Here is a 21,876-nt window from a genome sequence, read left to right on the forward strand (position 1 = left end):
ATTACAATTCCAGTGTACATATTATTATACTCGTTTCGTTTTATTGTATGAATAATTAGATACAAAATAATTATAGTTTGCACATTTCTATTATTTCATTAAAATGCCCGACATGCTGTGTAGATGTAATGACAACAATGTACCGATGTTACTATCACATTGGAGAGCTATTTATTACTGTTACGTAGAAAAGTAGTGATTTTCACATTTTAAACGTAGTAATTTAAAGAACAATAAAATAATTTTTAAACATAAAATAAATATTTATTTTATTAGTTTAACATTTTTAAAGAAAAAACCGAATCAAGTCCGGATGTGATTTTACCATATAATGTAGATGCAATATATCGATGATACTAAATTGAATCCTTTAGATCATGAGCATTTCCACCAAGAATAAATACATATTTATTATAGAATCGAAAAAAATCATGACTTCTTAAGGATTGTACCAAAGAATCTACTTAGCACCTTTTTAAGTCGATGACGTAAATTGAAAAAAACACGAATGCAAATCTACAAACTTATTTACAATCGATTGACAAAAAATAAAGCTTTTTCAAGTCATGACAGTATTCGAGGATACGTACTGATGGTAAGAATTGAATATCTCCCAAGAATTAGTTTGATATAGATATATAAATACAACTCGCTGTTTTTTTTAAGTTCATTTTCTCAGCAAATATGCAAATATATTAATCTTTGTTTTTAACCACTTATTTTTATTTTTTCTACCGACCGGTTTCAAAGCTACACAAGCTTTAAAACCTGTCGGTAGAAAAAAATAAGTTGTAAGAAACAAAGTTGTTTTACATTTGTTTTATTATAATGGATAGCCACAAAATTAATATGTCAAATAGATATTTTATATTTTTATTTAATTCCTCGTGAAATATCCCAAAATAACTAGAAGCAACCAAAATCGTCGTTTCCTTAAGGAAAGGAAGGTCACGTATAGTCGGATGGCGTACAATAGTTAATAGTTTATTGATTGTATATAATATAATGAGTATAGATCTCCTATAATAAACCACGCCACGCTCTGTTTATCGAGTTCTTATTCGGTGGCCGTAAAATTATTCCGAATTGTTGTAACTCAGCGCCTAGAACACCAATCAACAACGTTATTCCACCATTATACCAGTCACTCTTCATTCACTAAACTTTTAACATTCATTATATTTTATTAGGACATTTATATTGTAGCACTAACTTTTGGTTTTTATCTCCGATTTTCATTCACAATTTTAAACTACCGTTAAAAAGTAATTACCAGTTATTGTGGGTAATGAATTAATTCAAGAGAAATACGATGTGTAAGCAAAAAAACTTTATGTCCATTAATATTTTTAAGATTCTCAACTAAAATATTATGTCGCACGGCGTGTTTAAATAAATAACCCGAAGAATTTAGATGTCGTTGATACTCCAGGAATTTTTTGTTTAGGTAAACTTTCGGTTTTGATTGATTTGTTTTTGTAGGTTTATCCAAAAATATCTGTTCTGTTATGTGTTCATAAATATGTGAACATTGCCATTCGAAATTTCGTTAGATTTTTAGCTTTCGTTAAACTGCGTTTGGGTCATGAAATCAAATAGCAGAACCAATTATAATTTATGGAAACTTTTCAAATTTACTAGTTTCGATTTTTTTTTTAATGAAGACATTAAAAACAAAAGCATTACTACTTTCATTTGAACCACAGGCAGTGAAGAAAAACCAAACACATGCAAAATAGTGAAATAAAATCTTGTTTTGAATTCGCCTCCGATCGTTTCGTGATTTTGAACCTTGATTTGATACAGCGAAAGATCGCAACTATATTGAGCTACTATGCTGATATTTACAGAACTTTATTATTTTGAGAGAAAACTCATGAAAATGACTTTTATTTATTTTTCTTACAGTATTAAAACATAAATGTATTTGAAGATGTTGCCCAATAAATATAAATTTATTTCAGAGTTTGCTAAAAATGTTTTTAAAAAATCGGTTGTCTCGTTAGGTAATGAAGTATTTTCTCGTAACTAAAGAGATTGAGTCATACTTGTTTATATTTTTGGTCAACTTTCGTTTTCACTATGAAATAAATGACCCGTGTAATCGTCGAAGGCCAGGCTTGCCTCCATGTTTGGCTAGACAATTTTAGGTTAAGATGTATAGCCTTATATCACGAAATTGCTGCTATTGTCAATTAATTCATAATCGAGTATCTCGCTCACTCTCGAAAGGTGTTTTACAAAGTAAAAGAGATAACAGTATTGGAAACATAGGTGGTAATTGTTGTAACTCTTGCGGTTAATTTCTTATTTACCAGCTCTATTCTGAAACTCGTGGTATTCTTATTTCTCGGTTATAATCATCGTTATTTTCCGGTTTTAGTCACATTTGTAGTTCATACTGCTTCAGAATAAGACGACATAATAAATTTTATAGTTTGCGCATAATTTATGATGCTGTCAAAATTAAATGCTTTTTATTAGATTTAGTTAAAAAAAATTAGATTTGCCTTAATTTGTCCGGAACAAATTAAATTTGAAAAAAAAAAACATTGCAGTATAAATAAATTTAATGCATTTTTCTGGATTTATTTTATTTAGGAAAGTACTTCATTGGTAAAAAAATATACAAGTGATTTGGTTATAATGTATTTTCCTCACTGGGAAATCCCGTGCCAATGAGAAAATACTTTTTAAAGTTACTTTAGTAAAAAAAGTTTTTTTAATAAATATAATAGAAATATAATAAATGAATAAATAATAATATAAATATATGTAAAATAATATACGTCTCTTAGTGCTCATGGTGCTGCCTTCATATCTACAGTATTAGCAATGAATCTCGATTTACTACACAAAGGCGGTAAAGGCGGCAAAAAGTTTTGCACTTTAGTCAAGGGAAACAGAATTATTTGATTATTCAGAACACTTTTTCATCAAAATTTGTCGACCACGTTGGGGATCGAACTTGAGAATTAATGCATGTTTGCCAAATGCGTTAACCACTACACTTCAAGGCGGACAATGATTAATCTAGACCGCGTGTAATTGATGATCCGGTGTATTTCCTCTGCAACATTAAATGGATCATTTGTTACGAACAAGTGAAATATTCAAAAGTTCTGCATTCATTTTGGCTCCCGTATTCCATGTATTTATATTCGACACTTCCAACCTTGTGGTAACGAGGTGACGATTTCTCTGTCGTTTTTCTGATCTCTCTTGGATGTTGTTGTTGTGTGGATCCTCCATCGCCAGTTTCTACGTTGTCAAACGCGCCCACTCTTTGGCTGGACGCCGAACATTGCAGTCGCCACCCCAATGGAAATACTCCAGCCCCGATAAAAACAACCTTCCTCCAATTTCCCCTTGCTATTGAACTTTCTATTATCGTGGAGACGATATGAAAATATTTTTGAAATCATGAGCACTGTTAATCCAATAATTTTCACTTGAATTCAGGACCATTTTCACAAAGCGAAATATCTACAAAAAAAACCAAAATGTGTTGGCGATATCAAACATATTGGTGAAATTAAATTTTTGCAAAACGATATATTTATTTATTTATTAATAATATATACGGCCTAAGCCAATCACAGCAGTTACATGAAGAAACATATAAACAAGAAACTGAAGAAAAATAGTAAAAAACTTTGTATCAAAGACAATTAAGGGGCAAGAAAATAATGGTATACGATATATTCACAAACACGATAAACATTTAAGACTTCGACATATATGTTTGTGCGAAGTTGTAGCGAGTCGACTTGGATTGAACTATCATTTAATTGAGTAATAATATGAAAATATTTCAGAAATAACTTACCAATACATATATATATATATGTACGCATATAAAAATAACAATAAAACAGTTAATAATGATTTCATGCAAAAGTAAACTTATATGTTATATTCCTAACACAAATCAACTTTTCTATAAAAATAGGAAATTATAGATTTTTTAAATGAATAGTTTAGAATGTAGAATTTCTATAAAACGGTATTTTTGTTTTTGTTAAAATCTTAGTAATTATTTTTTTATCAAAAAAACCTTCTCCTGAATATGTTACTTTTTGTGGATATTTCACTTTGTGAAAACGGTCCTCAATAATTAGGAATATGAATGACTGAATCTTAATCTTTATTTTCCATTCGTATACCGTCGCACGTTATTGACATTTTGCGTATTACGCATTACAACCGTGAAGCTTTAATTTCATAACTTGTACATCTGAAGTAACGGTTATCGTTTTTGATTAATGAACCACTATGTCTAACAACTCGCGCATCGAACAGACGCGAGACGTGTCGATTGCGAAAACTTTAATATTCGCTGTGCAATATTTACGCAGAACCTATTGGACGGTGATTCAAGTGATATAATAGCAGTTGACAACATTGTTGCTCCAAGTCAGTAACCGTGGACCTGTGTCATATGGTGTACTAGACAGACTTAGACATATCTCCGTGTAACTATTTCCCGCCCCTCCAACAAGAAAGACTAGAGTCTGAATAGTCTAAAACAGCTCCAACACGACTACCAGAATCTTTTCGTCACGATACGGCGTGATTATAATCCGGAGTTTGTTATTTTTGGAACTAAACTTAACGCTCTTCTATCTCACTCCGATGCTACTGTTCTGCCATTTCCTTCTTCCTCTTTTCTCTCTGATTCTTGGTTGTAGTGGTCCTTCAGCTTATCGCGCTATCGGCCATCACCTAAATCTACTTTACATACATAATATGTACGTACGCGGTAAAGTTTCCCGACTTTTTTCTTGTCAAAGAGACGCAGCAACAGACTATTTTTTTTCTTATTTTTTGCATAAACTCTCTTTTGAGTTTCTTTTCATCTATCGTAAAAATCTTTTTCTCACCTATCGTAAAGAATACAGTTTTGTGTGAAATAAAACCAGAATCCTTGACGAGTGCTTTTGACTCGATGACTACTCTCAGGTGAAAAACCCGAAAAAGGAAAGCGGGTGGGAATAAGTGCGCCTCACAGTGTAGTTGTTGGCGCGTACGCCTGTCACGCTTGATGTTCCGGGTTCGATTGCTGGAACGGTCGATATAAATAAGTAAGAATGATCATTTTACCTTCATCTAACAAATGGTCAAGATACGCTGCTTTGTTGTACCAATGCATGCTTTCACTTTCTATTCTGTTGTATCCCAACTCAACCCAGGGCTCTTGACCTCATAGAGTTAGAGATACGTTAAAAATTTTTTGTAATATGTGTCTTTATATGAATAAATAAATAAATAAATTCAGTAGCCTATCCACCACGTAGGCTACTGAATTAACACATGTGCGAACAGGGAAATGATGATTCAAACGAAGGACTATAAAAATCAGTATAAAAATATTTTAAAAAGCAGAATGATATTGAGCATATTTTTATTAGGTAAAAAACATATTTATTTATTTTATTTTATTTTTTTATGCTTTATAAAGTTAGTTCATAATATCTTAAGAACAAAAATAAACTTTTATTAACATTACTATTTTTTTCAAAATTTCTTAAGAATATATTTTTTCGAATTAATTTTTAATAATTCAATTCCTTCTATTTATTTTATCTCTTTAGGTAATTCATTGTACAGCTTCAATCCCTTGTACAATGAGTTTTGAGATTCTGTTTTTCTCCTCATTGGTAATCTTATCTTTTTTTTATCCCTTGTTTCATATGTATGACATTGTTGGTTAACTTTTTTTTTTATTATTCATCCCCTCAATTATTTTATTTATAAAAATTGCTTCACTGTATTTTAATTTTATATCAATTTTCTCTTCAACAATTTACTTAATCTATTGTAATAATTCTTAGTGAAAACGTCCAGGTTGTACATATGTATTATTTGCTTTAAAAAAAATATTTCTTCATCTATTGCTATTGTTATTGGTACGATTATGTTACTTAGATTGTGTGGCAGATACTTGAAATAATAACTCTGGATATTAAAAAAAACAATACTACTGTTAACTAGTAAGTTGGGTCCCTGTTAAGCAGGAGTGACAATTCTAAAAAAAGCTTGTCAGGATATGTGGGTATGTAGATGACTGTAGAGTCAACACACTTACACTCCTTATATAAACGAAGAAACTCATGAAAGAATCACACATACAAAATAATGTGTAAACACTTGACTAACGTTGTTTGATTTGAGATTTTAACTGTTTTCCGGAAAATTGCAAGATTTGGATTTCCTTTGAGAGTGAGGGCAAAAATAATTCGGCGCATTCCTCAGTACTTACTAATCGCTTGGAAATACGTCCTTGTGCAATTTTCTACGCTTGTGACGTCATTCCCAACAGGAGTGGAAAGAGTCCGTACGTTTCTCGACTCGCATTATGTACGCCTCGGCCGGCGTCATTGCAGCACTTTGGAAGCGATGAATGGAAAGGTCTACTTCACATAATCTCTTATTATTTATTCTATCAATTCTGCTACATTAATCCAAATATTAGGCCTTACAAAGAGATAACTTTTAAAGTTTTATTGCTATAAAAATACTCACTGGTTAAAACATTCTTAATTTCCTGAAAGTTTCCGGTTTTTCTTCTCATTTAAAAATATTGTGTAGGATATCGACATTCAATTTCGATGTATATTATACGTTAGAGGTTTTTGATCACAATTAAAACATTTTTTTTTGAAAAAAAAATTCTCTTTAAAATTGTTATTATTTCTTTTGAATTTAATTATATCAAACAACTGGACCTCAATCATTGTCACAGAAGGCTTTAAAAACATGCATCAGCTTTTGTGTAAAAGAAGCCGAGTAATTTATTTTATGTCAGTATTTTTTTTAAAGAATTTCAATATTGTTGGCAAGCGAGACATGTACCGTGTTTTAACACCAGCCAGTGTCTTGTGTTTTCATTCGTAGGTTTGGAAGTTCGAGACTTTTCACTCTACGAAACTGTAAATATATCTATACCTACTGTTGGTACGGGCACGAATACCAGGGCAGCATGTTATAGTGTAGATCATGCCCAAACCGCGCGGTATTACGTTGTTTAGGCGAATATTTTTGGCAAGCGTCGCGGCGCGTCGATAGCCACGCTGGATGGGCGTCGGCGTTTAATCTCGAGAAATGTTAATCGAATCATCGCCATGTTTGCGTGTTATTATATTTTGCGACTGACCGAAACTAGAATATTCACTGTGCAGTAAAGTTATAGTATCGTGTATGACAGTTTCCAAGTTATTCGGAAACTGAAATCCAAATTAATTTTTATTTTTTATATTTTTTTAATGAACGCTTTCATGAATTTGAATGCATAATGAATTATTTCATCGTAATATGATATGGCAATATCGGTTCTCTTAAAAACTACTACTTTACAACACAGTGTGTAAAGTGGCCACTTAAACCAGCCAATTACAGGTCATAAGCCCTGTAAATGCCTAGACTTCCATATTCCCTTCTCTAAAATTTTTCCCTCTCTGTTGAAATAAATTTAAATATGAACAACTCCCTAGGGAGGAAATCCAGCCAGTCTGCAAGCATTTGGACATAATCAAACATTGTTAACTATGACTATTTTATATTTAAAATTACAACGCTATGGTATTGCCTATTCGATTTCCTATACTGTGAAAACAGTTTGTATAAGCCGAAGCATTTTGCCTCACAAAATGTTAAGTGCAAAAAAAAAAAACAACGCAGGACATAATTTGTGGCATTGCCGGATCACTATCAATATTTGCACCTGAAATTGTACGACTGCAAAATTCATCTTAAAAATGCGTAGAAGAGGAAATAGTACATCATTGTGTGTTTGTTTTTTGATTTGGAATTTCCCAAGTTTTCCTTATCTTAGACAGCTGCATGCCACGTCTACTCATTACTAGTTAGCCAGTCTTTTTCGGTGACTGTTTTCCATACATATCCCACCACTCATTTATATAGATATGCATCATAAATATTGCCAGTCAAAGCCTTTCTTTAATGAAATAAATATATATTTTTAAAAAATATCTTCAAACTGTGATTTCTATGCCGTTATGTAATATAAATGTAGTCGTGTACAACTTTATTTATACCAATTATGGCTGTTGTCTGATAAGAAGTAAGGAAATCATACTATTTAAAAATTGCAACTTTAAGAAAATAAAGTAAGTGAACGTAAGATAAAAATAATCTATTTATAAGGTATTACTGATTAATATATAGATACTTCAAAGTTTTACACAAACAAAACATATTACTTTTCAATCGGCAGATTATGCTTTTTGAAATTTAGACTAAACTTAGGTACATTGGTACTTATCCAAGGGCAAGGTATTCAACCTAATGATTTGAAGATAATAAATTGATTAGTAAAGTTATTAAAGAAAAACCTTTAAAAAAAATTAAAGTCATACTAATTTTGTGGTGTTTTTTTTTTAGTTCTACGTTTAATTATGCTCTCAATAATCAATTTGTTTCTTTTTTAGGTGATACCGTGTGTGTTGGATTCACTTAGTTTACCCTGAAGATGGCTCCTGTAATGGTAGCCGAAACGTCGGAACAAATCCAACACACACGGTATCACTCAAAAAAGGAATAAATTGATAACAGTGACCGTGAAAACCTTCACACCTCTTTCAATAATCATAAAAAAATATTTTAGTTCAAACCCGAGGAATATTTTGGTTGTAAATGTTTTTAACAAAATTGCCGTCGAATGGCCGGTATGAATATAATTTTTTTGCTGAAAAACATACCGATGATAAACAATATTTAAAACCAAGATATAATTCTTAAAAAAATACAAAAAAACATAATTGCTGTATCCTCTAACTTATCTAAAATAAAGTGTTTATTTTAATTAAGATATGTATCGTACCTTCCATATTTTTTGTTTGTTTTATATTTTTTTGTTTTATCTATTATGTTCTATCAAAAATATTATATTTCTCATACCAAAAAATGACTGACGGGGAAAACAGTTTATGCTTGTGTAAGGTGTATATTATTATGTACTATAAATATTTTTTTTTAAATACGTTGATTAAAAACATTATACTTACATTATTACAGTTTATAGTGACACAATCGGTAACGACCCTTGCTTGTGAACTTTCCCTTATTCGCTAGAAAATCCGTGTTGAGTCGGGGCACAAATATGTCACTTAGGTAGGAAGTTAGGAAGTTATATATGCAGACACACTACAGTAAAAATGTGCGTTATTTTAGTTTTCCGGTCCTTTTATTCACGCAGCGTGATATTTCGGTTAAATTGAAGCTCTTGATTCATTCCATATTGTGAAATGTCAACAGTTTTAGCTTTTAGCCCACTTAGTTTTTTTAACCGCCCGTGTTATTATAGCGCTAACTGCCATAAGTCGCTCCTGCTTTCAGTTTACTTGGAGAGTTGACCCTTTTCTGGGTCAAAGCGTTAATTTCAGCATATAATTAAAACAAACGCGGCATGTATGCGCTTTTCACGAAATTAACACATGAAATATTTTTGGTTTTTCGTGCTTTCAAAATACGCAACCCATGTGCTGCGTTGATTTAGACACGTTGAGCGAATGTACAGTGAAAGAACGATAAAAAAAATTACAATGCGAATGTCTGTAGAAAAGGAGGAGGACCGAGAAAGTCTTTACATGACCAAATCTAACAAATACTTGAAGATGGATAGTCAAAAGTCGGAATAATCGGCGTGCTTGCATGAAGAGGTGTGTGAATGTAGAGGAAGCGAGGTCTGTGTGCAAAGACAGTGATATTTATTTAATCAGTTTTATTTTTATAACAAATTACCTTACATAGAAATCTTTATTTTCAGGCTATCAAATAGTTAAAATAATTTTGTAATTAACCTTCATGATACAGCACTGGGCATTGGGTACAACACAAATAGCTCTTTTGCAGCCCTCGCAGAAGTATACCGTCATGCGACGTTTTTTGGTAAATAGCTTTAAATTTTACACGGTCAGTACTTATTACGTAAATAAAAAAAATATTTAAAAAAATGAATAATAATAATAAAAGTTAAATAAAGATATGCGTAACTTGGATAAAAAAGTGATGTTCACGGGATATAACCCAATCCAATTAGCGTAGGTCCGCAATCAACGCGTGCGGTTGACTAATTTAGTTAGTAAGTTTCAGTTCTCCATGTTTTTTGCGATATTTTTCAACAATAAAATAATAATCAACGCTGTTTTGAGTATGTCCAAATGTTTGTAGACAGACTTTCATATTCCCTTCTCAAAAATGTTTTCGCAATTGTACGTATACAATATTTTGGGTATTATTATTAATTTATTTATTAACATTTTACATTTCGGATAGATACGAATGGCGGTTTTCGTCCTGACAATATCTATTTTTTAAGTCAAATCATAACTATTAAGTATATAAATAAATAATGGGCGAAATAACAATATTTATGTTGGTCTTATTTTACATGAGCTCGTTTTATTTGTTTTAATTATTAAACATTCGTTTTAACCACTTCTGTTTTATTGAAGTATTGTGTTAAGCTCTCGCATTTACACATAAACATCAATATTAACACCAAATATGTCTTCCTATTGCAACATTGTGTTTTTTTTTTTTTAAAGAAAAAAAATATTTGCGTTCTTATGATTTACCCAAATATTTCATTTTGAAGGCCATTTTCAACGAGTTGTAAATAACTCACTATTAGAAAATGGAATCAAGTTGGGGTAGAGTGGGATTCGAACCACAGACCCTTGGTCCGCGAGTCCGAGACACTAGCCACAGGACCACAACCCGATTTATTTTATTAAAAAATAAATAATTACGTTCTTATAATTTACCCAAATATTTAATTTTGAAGGCCATTTTCAACGAGTTGTACTTTAAAAAAATGGGAATCAAGTTGGGGTGGAGTGGGATTCCAACCACGGACCTTTGAGCCCGAGTCCGCAACACCAACCACGGGATCACAACCCGATTTAATTATTTTATGCTTGTTCAACTCTAAACTCGCGCAATTATTTTTTATTTATTTATTTATGACAAAATACAAGGTTTTTAAACTTCACATATTACATATTTTATTTGTTCGAAATATTCCCAATCAGCAAAAGTGCTGGTATGAGGGGATATTATATATTATAATTGTGTTTATTTTATGCTTGTTCAGTTCTGAACTCTCGCATTTAAACATAAAAATCAATATTAACACTAATAATGCCTTCTTCGCACGGATAATCTTATCTTATCTTATAAAATAAAAATAAAATGATTGATATCAGAAACCATTCCTCACATTTAAATTTTGTGGCAGTTATTTTTTTGCAATCAAACAGTTGGCACAATAAAATTACAAGTTTACTATTGCTATTAATGAAGAAAACAATTGAAACATGTTTTACTGTAGTGCACGTTCAGATGCAGAATTTTTGCATGAACGGTATTGTATATAATCTTGTACAATAGTTTTATAATGGACTCGTGGTGTTGGGTTTAATTCATTTTATGTTTAAAACACAATGGTAATCGTAAATTTCAGTTGAATTTTTTACTTACATATATTATAATAAAAACTTTCCAATACTTATTCGTTTTTATGTTAAATACTATATATTTTTATTGAATATAAGTTATCTATGTACTGTTTAGTGAATTCATATTATAATTGTTTGTTTTTGAAATCTTGTACCCGCATTTGCACGAATTTTTGGCATTAAAAAAAAATCACGTGATAATGTTTTAGATTTAGGTGGGAAATCAAGATTATTTTTTAAACTGCATAATACATTAATACCCAATTTGTAGGTATGACTATATATTTAAAAAAAAAAGTAATTGTGACATTTATGGTATATTCGTAACTTTTTTCCCTGTAAATAGGGAATATATTGTTGCACATATTTTTTTTTATTATATCGGCGCCTGCGATAACGTATTCTAGGTAAATGAAAGTAAATAAACTGTTTAAACGCTTCAGACTCAAGTATTCTAGGAAAGTAAATAAACTGTTTAAACGCTTTAGACTCAAATCACATTTATGATGGATAAGATTTATCTACAATTTTATTAACACATTATGTTACATTAACCCCAGACACGCGTTGACTACATCGAACAGTCATCTTCCAAAGGAAATGATCTTCCATTTTATGATCGGCGTGTTCGTGCTCTCGTGTACATTGTAAATCGCATTATAATTGTGTTTTTTTGTGTTGCAAAACATCCTAGCTGAACGTTGGCTGAAGCCAATAGCCGCGGTCATAATATGTAGCCAGCTATGCTGGAATCCTGGTCCGAGCGGTATGGAGATTGCGACTCTGTCTTAAATTAGCGCCATGTTGAGATATAAGGCGTTCGTCTATTCCTGGAACTGTTTCCCAAGAAAGTTATTACTCCTCTTAACTGACAGCTGTCCGTGTGTTGGCCATTTCAGTTTTGCGCAACGCCGTGTTTTCTTTATGGACATGCCCGAAAATTTCCTACTACTAAGTTAGGCTCATCGTGTTTATACCGAAGGTAAATATTCTGATCTAGTTATGTAAATTATGATATGCTATGATTTATTGTTTATCCCTCTTCTATTATTTCAGCGTATACTCGATACGAAAGATGAGTTTATTTTGTGATGAAGATTGATGTATTTTCACGATATAAATAAAATATTTACATATACATGAATGGTGTGATTCTTCAGGTGATATTGACGCGTTGTATCGCTCGAGTCTCTAGAGTTTACCCCATCACTCCCAGAGAAAGAAGTACATACCTGCGGCATCCCCAATATCCATACTCCACACGCCATATTGATGGATGTGTTCTTCGTGACGTACCGGGTGATCGCAGAATCTCTGTCTATCCGAGCGACATCTTTCGAGTTGTCGATGACCGATCGGCATTCCGGCCGGTAGACAATATAGACTTGTGTCCTATTAGCGTGCACATGCCTCGTTAAGAATTGCCCAGTTCAATCGAACGACCGCTCAGATCTCGCTGCAAGGCCTATATTTAAATTAAATGGACAGACAAAGCCAAAGTGAGATTTGCCGCGATTAAATTAGCGGAACAGACTATTGGAGATAATGTCGGCTATGTGCCGATGGGGTGATTTATGCGCCGAATCGTTTCATCGGATACAGAACATCTTACCTGAAACTTTTCTCTTAATTAAAATTATTTTCTCACGGGTCGCGTACTTCTGACTGAAAAATTTTCAAATTCAATTAATGCGCAGATTTGACTCAAATGTGAACCGTTTAGAAATAGATTATTGTCAGGTATACTAATAAATTTAAATTGTATTGTATCTGATACATCGTATGAATAAGTTTTACAAATCACTATTCCGAAACAAATAAATCCGCTCGGGTCACCACCGTAATCCATTTACATTTCTCGGATAGAAACACGGGACAACAAACCCCCTCCTAGTTTCTAACACATCTGTGCTTTAAAATAATAGATTTATTGTAGTGATCATCTGCAGAGTTCTAAATTTACCGGTAGAAATGTCATTGATGTATTTCTCTTGTCCGTGAAATATATTGTATCTTTCTTCTCAATCCACTCTACATGTTTTCCTGATAGGTTTGTCGTTAGTAGGCCAGCGTGTAGGAGTCGACGAAATGTTGAATATTTTTGGCATTCTACTATTTGGTATAGCGGTAAATGAAGTCTTGCCCCTTTACTTTAGGCTTGATCCAAATTTCCCACCTCTTTGATATAATTGTACTGACTACAGATTTACGAAAACAAAACGCGCTCCCAAAATAGTTTGAAAACGATCCTAACTGATCATTATTTGCATGTTCACATCGTCTGTTATATCATGTAATTTTTACCAGGGATTTCAATTTTCATTATAAAAATATATGTATTAATTACACCCGCATTTTAGTATTCGGTATATGATCTCTTATACATTCAGTAACTTAAAATACTTCGAATTTGACTGTCGAAATCAATATGGTTTGCTAAAAATATATTTTTTTACTGTCCTAGAATTCTAATCTCTGTTTAAGGTAGGTATTGAGAATCATATGTATTGTTTATATTTATTTATTTATTTCGACGGCTTACGCCTTTAACAAAGCATTAAATAATATTGAAAAACAATTATAATAAAACAAAACACCTGAATTGTTTATGTTTTTCTTTTTATGGAAGTTAGTAAGTACCATTGTTTTTTTTTCAAATGGCGTCTATAAATAAACCGTTTAAAATTAATAACAACATAATAATAATGTTTGGAACATACGGGAATCATACTAAATAAAGCATAAAAGACGTAAAAAATGTCATCCTTACCAAACGAGCTAGATTTATGAAGTATTTATTTTCTTCGAAAAATATTTCTCTTAGTCTCTACCAAAGAGAGTTACTCAAATCTATAACATACAATAAATTTTCCGAGTTCGTTCAACCCTGTCATCGGATTTATTCTCAATGTGCTGGTTTAATTCTGTCATTCCGACTTAATAAAAATGTATCAGTATGTTAAATCGTGACGATTCAAAAGGAGAAAAGTGTTTGTATATGCACTGTTGACAAGTAACCAAGTGGAGTGCGTGGCGCGGGAAGAACACTGTGCTCGCCCATCGCCCACCCGAGGTCGGCGCTCTACTGAACCGGGAAGGCCTATGGCCTCGCATTTATGCAAAAAAGAGAAGGATTCATTTGACTGATGAGATGTACATTTTAATAAACCTTTATTAAAATTCGCCGAGCTGTCTCGGGAACGCGAACGGTAACAAAACGTAGAATAAAGTAAACAGTTCTTACTTAATTAATAATGTGTCGTGGTTTGTCTTGTTTAGAGTTTATAATCTAATATTTTGACCCCGCCTGCGATTATTCTCTGTCTTACACGACTGCATTTAAACACGCGGAGAAATACGAGTGCATTGTTGTTTATTTATATTTTAAGTACCGAGTATTTATTTAAAAAAGCATCACACATAATGCTCAGTTTTCATTCGCGTGATGCGACAGAATTTTCAGCTAAACAAACATTATTGTTTGGTTTAAAATGTTTTTTTAGTAAACATTCTACCACTGGTGACCCCGCGCACGTGCTATCGTATCCAATTTCTGGTAAGATTACAAAAATGAGGAAATTCAGTGCTACGGAGAATTAGGTATAAAAATGTTTACTTGCACGCGGTAGAAATTAGAGAATTTGTACCGCGAATTTTCTCGAAAATGTATGATAAAATGATTAAAAATGGTTGTAGTAAATATGAACTATTTGGAACTAAGGCGCAAGTTCTTGCGAATCAACCAATTACAGCGTTGTTTTGTTTTGGCATAGATTTCCGGTTTCCGGGTAGCCATTTTCTCAACGTATTTTGTATGTCAGCACAAGTCACCGACGACAACTTGTGTCACGGGCGGAGTAATTTCGAAATTAAAATGCTTTGAAAAGTCAGCGATGTTAGTGATTCATAAAAATTTGTTTATTCTTTTTTAAATTTTGACTTAGTTTGATAAAAAATAAAAAGATATTTGAAAAACTACTAAAATTCTGCCTGGATTTTCTATGCTGTTATTTATCACTGAAATATGATTTCTTGGCTTCTAGTGTAGAAAGGAAACGTGGAAAAAAAACCACTATACAACTTTTGCCACAGAATATTCATAATTGATTCTTAAAACATGAACCTTTATTAGTTTGCGAGTGCATACCGAGAGAATATGTTAATTCTGCGAAAAGTTTACGATTCTCGAATTAGCCGGTATTTTTTCCTGTAATTACACGCAGTGGAACTTTCTTCACGCCCGAGCTTCACACATCTTACTTGCTGCGCTACGCCAGTTTAGAATTTACAACCGGATCCGATGTGTTTTGGTTCCTTTTTCAAATAAAAAGGTCGGTTGTGCTCCATTTTTGAATATTGCGCCGGTTAATTAGCTGTGACTTCCCTCCAGCGCTACTGATGCATTCTCGAAATATAATGTTGCCAATTTGAGGGTATTTATTTTTTATCCATAATTCCAGTGTATATATTTTAATTTGATAAATATTGCACGAAAAAAAATATGATCGATCCAAAAACACTTGCATTTTTAATGATACAAAATACAGATTACACGACAATCTAAATGCTGTTTATAGTCAAAATACAAATAAAATAATTAAAATTATCGTCTTCTACTACTATAACTATTCAAAATCTATATGTACCAAAAATGATCGAGAGACACTGCGGTTGGTGTACCTATGCAGTGCCCTATACACATTTAAGTGTGGAAATAGAATAAAGATATTAAAAAAAAAAAACTTTGTACTGAACCCTTTTCCTATGTCCGGTCAGATGATATACCGATCGGGGTTAGGAAATCTGGCATTTTAATTGAAAAACAATGTTTTAGTCGAATTGAAAACCCTTTGGGCGATTTTAAACCATAGGATTCGAGCGAGGAGTTCTTGCGAATATAGCTAAATCATTCGTAAAAAAATACAAATGTTTTTATTTGTGACAACGAAAAAAACGGAGTAAAAAAAATACGTTCTGTAATTTAAAAATCTTTTTGACACGTTTTAATCTTTCTATTAATAAAATGAGGAATTTCAGCCCAAAAAGCTACAAAAAAATGTATATTTGCGCGCAGTAGAAATTACAGCATTAAATTGTACGGCATAGTTTCTTGAAAATGTACCAAAAAATAATAAAAATGAACTACTTTGAACGACGTCACTAGTTCATATGAATCAACCGATGATAAGAGAGCTGTGAATAATATCCGGTTCACTTACCGTCAACGGACCAATCGACAGAACTGACCGAGTATATGCCGTTAGAGAACCTCTGACGTCACATGCGGAGTAATTTTAGAAATACAAAACTTTAAAAAAATCATAGCGCTGATAATACGATATATAGAAATGAATTGTTTTTTTTTTGCTTAGTGTATAAACAGTTTATTGACAAATAAAAAAATATTTTAAAAACCACTAAACGACAACATTACAGCCATAAATTTTCTAAACACTCGGTTAAAATAAAAGTGCGGCGGTTGCACTTGTTGACAAAAAATCAAGACGCGCGTGGCCCAAAACGCGGTTAAAGATCTGCAGATGAAGCAGTTAGGTTAGAAAGACAGTCGACGGGTCGGAGCGGGGTAGCCGGCGTGTTTATTTTCTCCATTTTGTCGTTATTTTGTCGCATTTCTCGAGTGGAAGCATTTCCCGACGCTTGACACACTTTTCGTTTCACCGCGCGCTCCGTTTATTTCCAATCCTACCCGCCCCATATAATATATACACACAAATCGGCGGTTTAGTACGAAAGAAGGCTAACTACAATTTCGACAAATTGAGATACATCAGAATAAAGAAGTTCATACGTTTTTTAAATTATATTATTATTTGTTAATAGACTATCAAACAAAGCCAAATTTATGTATCGTATTATCAGCGCTATGATTTTTTATAGTTTTGCAATTTTGAAATTACTCCACCTGTGACATATTAAGTTCTTGTCTTTCAGTTCTGCTGATTGGTCAGTTGGCTCTCTGAAAACAGTAAATTTATCATAATGCTCTATTATTGGTTGATTTCATAGAACTAGTGACGTCGTTCAAAGTAGTTCCTTTTTAATGAAATAATTTTTTTCTTACGTTCCCGAGAAACTTCGCCGTACAATTTAGTCAAGTGGTGTAATGGTTAAGACATTTAATTCACGTAAGGAATGTTCCGGGTTCGATTTCCGGCGAAAACACAAAAATTGCCTAAGTATTTCGTGCTGCAATTTACCACTGTAATTGGGGCTCCTGGTTTGAGGTGCAAGAAAAAAAATAAACCATAGGCAAGAAAATGTTTAGTAACAAATTATTAATAAAGATACCTATTAACATATTCATCACGACGGTTTAAATATGTTCTTGCCAATTTCGATATCTGAATTTGTTTTCTTTGGAGATACATAAACTAGCTAACTTAATTTTATTTCCATGGGGTCTTAAACTATGTATTTCGAGTAATGACCCCTTGATTTAATACAGTTCAATGTTTTTCAGAGCCTTAGCCTAGATTTTTTTTAAACTCAGCTCTTTTTAAAATTGGTAGTTTTAGAAAAAAATATTTTTAAAAAAAGCCTTTAAAAAAGTTGATCCTGCGGCCTAAGACAACCTCCTTCACGCAGTTTTTGCCATAGAAAAATCTGGATAGTTAAGTAATACCCGGCGTCGATTTCATTTCATGAGCTCTTCCATCATGCTTTAATGCATATATTTTTTAACTTCATAGAAATTTCGGGGAATGTATGGTATTAAATGGTTTTCAGAAAAACTTGCCGTCTTTTAGTTGAATTTTCTTTTGACTTCTTTTGCTCTGAACTGTTTAACCGACGCGACGCCGACGATGACTCGTTGGTAATACTTTTAATAAGAAGCATATATATTTTCTTAGATTGAAAAATGGGAGCTCTCTAAGATAGTTCACTGATTTGTAGCGGTGATTTTTAAATATACTGAATATGTCACTTTTTGTGGGATGTATAAATCTCAATATGCCACTATAAATTCTCGACGATTTTTTTTTGTAAAACGTCATATCTGATTCATAAGTGGTAAACATAATTCATGTGAAATTGTATGAAACTCTGAAGCGGCTTCAACCCGCTTTCGTCTATTTATTTATATATTTTTTTGTTATTATTCACTAATTAATTACAAAATATTTAACATTTCGTTCATAATTTTCCTTCTGATATTTTTATTGTTTGAATAAATGCCATTAGTTTTTTTTTATAGGTATTGGCATTGCCTCTGTATAAAAAAAACACCATTCTGAATTTATCCACTATCGTTATTAAGCTGACACTTTAGCAAAACAAACAAACCGTCACGCCGTTTCCTCGTAAGGCTAAGCAAAGCGGATAGAACGCCATATCACTCTGTCTTTGTATACAGATCACGCTTCCTCTACATTCGTACATATTATCATGCAAGCGCGCCGAATATTCCGAATTTCGACATGTCCATCTTAAAGTGTTGGTTGGATTTGGTCATGCCATGTCTTTCTCGGCCTTTTTCCATTTCTGCATCCATCAATATTCGCATCATAATTATTTTTAGCCGTTCTATCGCTGTCCATTCGCTCTACATGGCCATACCAACGCAGTTCTCCTTTCTTGATTTTGTCGATAGTGCTTATCTCAGCCTTACGTAAAGTACGGATCTCATAGTTTTGCCACACATTCGCCTGAGAGATCGTATTTCGACAGTATTTAGCCTGTTTTCGTCCCTGCTTTTCCAAGTCCATACTTCGTTCCCATACATCAGGGTCGGCACCCGGACTCCATTGTTAACTGTTAATTTTGGCATTGTCGTTATGTGAACCTAAATCTGACACATTATTACAACGTATTTACAGCACCTCAATGTATGGCTTTTTTGTGAAAAGCAAGATATATTCTTTATTCATGAATAATCACTTTAAAATTATTCGCGTTGCTTAGATATTCCTTTTTGAGTGCATATTTTTCTTTTTGCTTTTACTGGAACATCTCGTGCTGTGTCGCTCTGACGCCACGCGTACGAAAGTCAAAACGAGCGTGGCGAGCTTTTTTATTTGTCAAAATAAAAGCACACACAAGAAAAGCTTCCGTTTACATCCGCGTCGTGTACGCTAACAAGCTGAGTATATTGCACCCGTTTTGCAACACGCGGAGATGCATTCACGGAGAAAATTGGCCAGTGGCCTCGTAACTAATTCTTTTCGTAAATCCATTCGTATTGTATGCGAGGGAACGAGAGGGAAATTCTGTTTTGATTGCGTCAGAGTGAGATGGATATATGACGAACGAACGAACGAACGAACGAACTTACTAAACCAAATTTTGACATAATTGAGCCTGCTGTTCAGTATTCTTGTAGGTATTTCTGTTTTTATTGCCAGAATGGCGTGCATTTTCTCATAATAATAATAAAAAAAAAAAATTATAAACAGTCGCACTACCATCACGCCATTTCCCCGTAGGGGGTAGGCAGAGAGAATGGATCGTCATACATGCCCTTCGGTTCTGTCTTCTTTTGACATGACTAGACTAAGATTTTGGTTTATCTGATCATGCCACGTCGTCCTTGGTCGTCCTCGTCTTACGTTAACGTTCATTTTCGCCAGATATACTTGTTTTGTTATTCTTTCGTCATCCATTCGTTCTACATGACCAAACCACCTGAAAAACCCTTTCTTAATCTTATCAATTATACCTGACTCAGATTTACACTCGCCCGATTTAAAAAATTCTTACAACAGCTTAAAAATACAGCAAAACTCCAATTATCTGGATTAATAATTGCCAGACGTTATCCGGATTATTGGTTTAACCATTTAATTAAGGCAACGTTTTGAAAGAAAACGCAAAATTTACGTAAACTTTTTTATTCCTTTTGAAATAAAAAAGCGAATTTTAATCACATTGAAAACTGACTTGAACATGTCCAGCAAAAGTTCATTGCTTTGACAAATAAAATCGTTTAACCTTTTTCATTATTTTTTATTTCCTGATAACGAATTGGATATTTGGAAATTCGGATGACTAGAGTTTAGATAAACGGAGTTCTACTGTGTATACATTTCAATGCTGATAATGTATTAATAACGACTAAAATCTTAAAAAATAAAAGATAAATGAAAAACAAATGGTTGCTTCCTTCTGCAGGGGAGAAACGAAGAGGGGGGAGTCTAATACACCATCAACCGCATGGCCGCGCTCCCCTCGCTTCTCCCCTGCAGAAGTAATCAACCATTTGTTTTTTTTTAATGTTTTATTTTTAAAAAAAATCATTGTTCAAATTTTTTTTAAATATGCTTATATGTCTTCTTGCCCATACTGATCATCAGGGTTTAGGATGTGACAGGGTTTAAAGAACACCCTGTTTATTATTACCTCACGAAATGTTAATAAACATCAGTAAATAACCCAAGAGACGGGGACGTCTCGAAACCGGTAGACATAGAAAAGTCGGGAAGTGGTTATATACAAATATATATTTAATAACATTTAGTAAATTATATTACGCTGTAAATAAGACTGTTTCTTGTAATATCTTGAATTAGAAACATGAACATAAAGCTAACACGAGGATATTCAACTCTTGCTCCCATTTCACACTCAAAAGGAAAGTCCAAACATTATCATAATAACACTTTAGCTCAGGACACGCTGACTGTAATTAATTTGTTTAAGGGATTCGGGAAACTTTGAAATAGAAAATCGCGCCGTCCTTTATTTTTGTCGTTCCAGATTCCATTCACGTTCGCGTTGCTCTTTGCATCTTGTTATTAAATAAATAAAAAATATGCAAAAACGCGATCCTCAGTCCAAATGGTAGCATGCGCACGCGCACGCGCCCTACGCCAAATCTCCTTATGGCTTATGATTCCCAGAATGGTTGGCATGAAATTGCACTTTTTTACTTTAAAGTAAACACCAAATCGTATTTTTCAAAGTTTTCTTCCGTATTTGATTATTTTTTCATAATAAAACCGTTCTCTGTTATTCCGTTTTGTGCGACTGTTTATAACACATACAATTTAACACTATATGCCTTACTCATAAACTTCCGGTATAAAGTTACGCTTACGCATATCGGTAGAATACAGATGGGAACACCATCCTTATTCTAATAGTAACTTTACCAGGTTTTTAAGTAAGGCCCAATGCGTTTGACATATCACACATCTGATAAAATAACGTCATAGATCTAAAAGCATAATTTGTAGGAGAGCTTAAAAACATAACTGACATATGTTGGATGTTTGTAGCGCTACCTTTGATCGTTGTTATAATATAATATTTGAGTTTGTCCAAACATTTGGACAAACTCAAATATTGTAATAAAACTAACTGGTCCAAGAAGAAGTTTAAAAATTGGAAAATTGTTTTCAGGCGTTGCCTAGTATGTGAAATAGTTCAGTCAGATAAT

General features: G+C 32.9%; 1 protein-coding gene across 3 annotated transcripts in view; it reads left to right on the top strand.

The window, feature by feature from the left end:
* Positions 1-21,876, top strand: part of Mrtf (Myocardin-related transcription factor) — a 152,010-nt gene that overhangs the window by 9,810 nt on the left and 120,324 nt on the right. The window contains exon 1 of one of the 3 annotated variants that reach the window (XM_088225002.1): positions 11,282-11,386. The exons of the other annotated variants lie outside the window; for them this stretch is intronic. Within the exon in view, the coding sequence (XP_088081128.1) occupies positions 11,320-11,386 (67 nt within the window). The 5' untranslated portion in view covers positions 11,282-11,319. Of the gene's footprint in view, positions 1-11,281; positions 11,387-21,876 lie in introns of those variants that run through there. 3 annotated transcript variants of the gene reach the window in all.

Source organism: Micrasema longulum, unplaced genomic scaffold (assembly GCF_059751315.1).
Source record: "Micrasema longulum isolate JH-2025_06_02 unplaced genomic scaffold, ASM5975131v1 h1tg000323l, whole genome shotgun sequence".
In the NCBI taxonomy this organism is placed as follows: domain Eukaryota; kingdom Metazoa; phylum Arthropoda; class Insecta; order Trichoptera; family Brachycentridae; genus Micrasema; species Micrasema longulum.